General features: G+C 39.0%; 1 protein-coding gene across 1 annotated transcript; it reads left to right on the forward strand.

Moving 5' to 3' along the window:
• Positions 1-937: 937 nt before the first annotated feature.
• LOC121966213 (dedicator of cytokinesis protein 9-like) lies at positions 938-2,808 on the forward strand. Its single transcript, XM_042516321.1, has 3 exons — positions 938-1,321; positions 2,153-2,245; positions 2,582-2,808. The coding sequence occupies exons 1-3, from the start codon at positions 1,199-1,201 to the stop codon at positions 2,732-2,734; spliced, it is 369 nt and encodes a 122-aa protein (XP_042372255.1). The 5' UTR covers positions 938-1,198; the 3' UTR covers positions 2,735-2,808.
• Positions 2,809-3,040: the final 232 nt, after the last annotated feature.

A 3,040-nucleotide genomic window follows, 5' to 3' on the forward strand; every position in this document is an offset into this window, starting at 1 on the left:
TTATAGAGTGCTTTTCAGGCAACTCAAAGAAGCTTTACATAGTAAAAATATTGAAATAATAAAAGAAAGATTGTCTTGATTAGGAGTCAGCAAAAAACTGCATGGGATGAGCATAAAGTGGGCGTGTCTGTAAAGGGGAGATTTATGGGTGCCCACAAAACCCATTTTTATGCAGATATCTTGAGGTCAGAGGTCAAGGGACCCCTGTTAAATGCACGTGTCATTTTTCCATCGCCAGCTTTAGAAGTCAGCCAGTGATTAATAGTAATTTAATTAATTTATGTATTTATTTAGCACCTTTACCAACAGAGTTTACAAAGTGCTTTGGAAAATGAATCAAAGCAGAAGCACGAAGCGTTTCTTACAGAGGCAATAGTCAAGTCAACTTTATTTGTATAGCACATATTATACAATGTTGGCTTACTTCCCTCACACACAGAAAATAAATGAGGGTGTAATATATGCATATACACATACAAATACAGAGAAGAATAGAAAGGAAAAAGCAGTAGTAGTCCGCACCCACCCGCCAACATAGTCTACCTGCCCAATATAACTATAAGAGCCAAAACCAGATCACATTTAACATCGAAATAATCAAGAGATCTGATTCAAAAACAATGAAAAACAACCCATACCAATAAGATACCAATACAGTTCAAAGAATATAAGCCGTAAACAGAAATTATAGTAATAATAATAGAATTAAACAAAATAAAGACAAAAGAATAACTTAAAAGATTAATTCAAAACGAGTTTCTACACACAATCATTCTTAAACACGTGACTTATCCTGTTTGGGAGGTGATGCTTTTTGCATGGCCAGCGTTCTCTTCTCATCATCATACTGTGTTCCTGTTTAGCCTGCGAGACAACTGGCAGCCGCCTCAGGTGGCCTCAGCCAAGCGGCAGAGCTGGATAGAATTATCCTCACGCAGAGCAGCAGCTTCTGATTAATACATTAATACATTAATACATGAATGCATGAATGCAGGGCTGCTATTTTCACGAGGTCAGCTCCATATAGGAAACCAACCATTCTCTCCCCCATCTGCCTCTCTGCCCTCTTTTATTTCAAACGACAGCTGGCAGTCCTTTTCCTCAAAGATTTCCCCCCTCTGTAAAGACACTAATGGACATTTGAAATGGACACTGAGTAGAGAAAGTCTCTGGCAAAAAAAAATGGTTCCAGGCTAAAATGGATACTTTGGAACCAGGAATCTTCCAGTTTTTAACTTCTGTCTCCTCTCTCCAGGCGAGGAATATCGCAGTCTGCATTGAATTCAAGGATTCCGACGAGGATGAAGCCCAGCCGGTGAAGGTGTGTTTACATATCAGAAAATCCTGAACGCCGTTAACGTTTCAGCTCTTTGGGAACCAGAATGGAATCTGCTGCCTTCATATATGAAGCGCCTGCTTCATCCACTGAGCCACCGGACGCCTCACAATATTTTTAATGTCCAACGTTCGAATTTCACATTTTGAGAACATTCTGACAAAAACTAAATATCGATATTATGCATCAATATGAAGTTGGAAGTTGAGATGTTTGGGAGATGTTGAATTTTGGTTAAAAAAACCCAAAATATCGACGTTATCTGCCGTCAGTATACCGCTCAATTTGACATTGGAATTAGACGTCCTGACACTGAATTTCGTTCACCTAATTTTTTGGGTCTCCATTTAGGACTTGGCTTTGGACTTTATGATCCTGGCGAGGAGTGTGCCACATCATATCATTCACAATAATACCTGTAACATTTTAATATGATTAGAAAAATTCATATCATGATAATGGCGATATTTCATCGTGTTGACACAATGACGTCATACTATTTCGCACAGCAACAACAAGCATGACCAAAACTACTTCAAAAGGTACATTTGAAGGTTTTTAGCAACTGTTTATATGTGTAATTTGGGGTTGATTTTATTTTATTGTACTTTTTATTTTTTGTATTAAATCTGAGTTGCTGCTTGTTTTTACATACGTAAGAAATTACATTTTTATTTAGTTTTTACTGAATATTTATAGCCAAACCAGAAACTAGCACTTAATACATTAAACCACATTGTGACGACTGTGTTTAAAAACACGTATCAGGACTCTTTGTCATGGTTTATAATTGTCTTCTTTTTGAATCTATTGCAGTGCATCTACGGTCATCCCGGCGGTCCTTTATTCACGAAGCATGCGTATGCAGCCGTCCTGCACCACCAGCAGAACCCGGAGTTCTACGATGAGGTTCGTCCGCGCTCCTGTTACTCAGAATCAGTCTTATTCACGCAGTGCATTCTGTATTGTGCTTAAAAATGGCTAAAAACCCTCAATGGCGAGAGCCTGATACGCTCTGTGGCTTACGCTCAAAGTCACAAAGTAATATTTTTTTGAAAGCAGTGTGTTTTGAAGTAAGGAGGTACCTCTCACCTCCACTCGTATTGTTTGAACACATTTCGATTCAACATCGAATCCTCTCTGGAAATGCTCCGCAGGCATTTTTTCGCTTTCATTTTCCTGAACAAAGCCTCCTCTGTATTAGGAAACCAACCCGGGAAATGTGTGTGTTTTTCTCGCCTGCAGATAAAGATAGAGCTGCCTACTCAGCTGCATGAGAAGCATCACCTCCTCTTCACCTTCTATCATGTTAGCTGTGACAGCAACAGCAAGAAGAAAGACCTGGTGGAGACTCCAGGTAGGCTGCAGCTATCAGTCATGTGTCCCCCCTCTGAATGAAAACACCAGTGGAGGTTTTAGCAAAAACAATATGGTGGATTGATGTTAATGAATGGCGTGCATAATATGGACAAAAGCAGTTTGATGCAGGTGTACTTAACCAGTGATGGAAGAAGTATTCACACACTTTAAAGTACTAATGGCACCCTGGGAAAGTCCTGCATTGAAAATGGTACTTACGTAAAGGTAAGTTTTATCAGGAACATGTGCTTAATGTATTAAAAGTAAAAGTACCCAAATGTAGAAAAAAACATACCCCAAAATTTTAAATTATATAAAAAAGACACCCCCCCAGACCCACTAAAT

This window comes from Plectropomus leopardus, unplaced genomic scaffold (genome assembly GCF_008729295.1).
Source record: "Plectropomus leopardus isolate mb unplaced genomic scaffold, YSFRI_Pleo_2.0 unplaced_scaffold23550, whole genome shotgun sequence".
NCBI lineage: Eukaryota > Metazoa > Chordata > Actinopteri > Perciformes > Serranidae > Plectropomus > Plectropomus leopardus.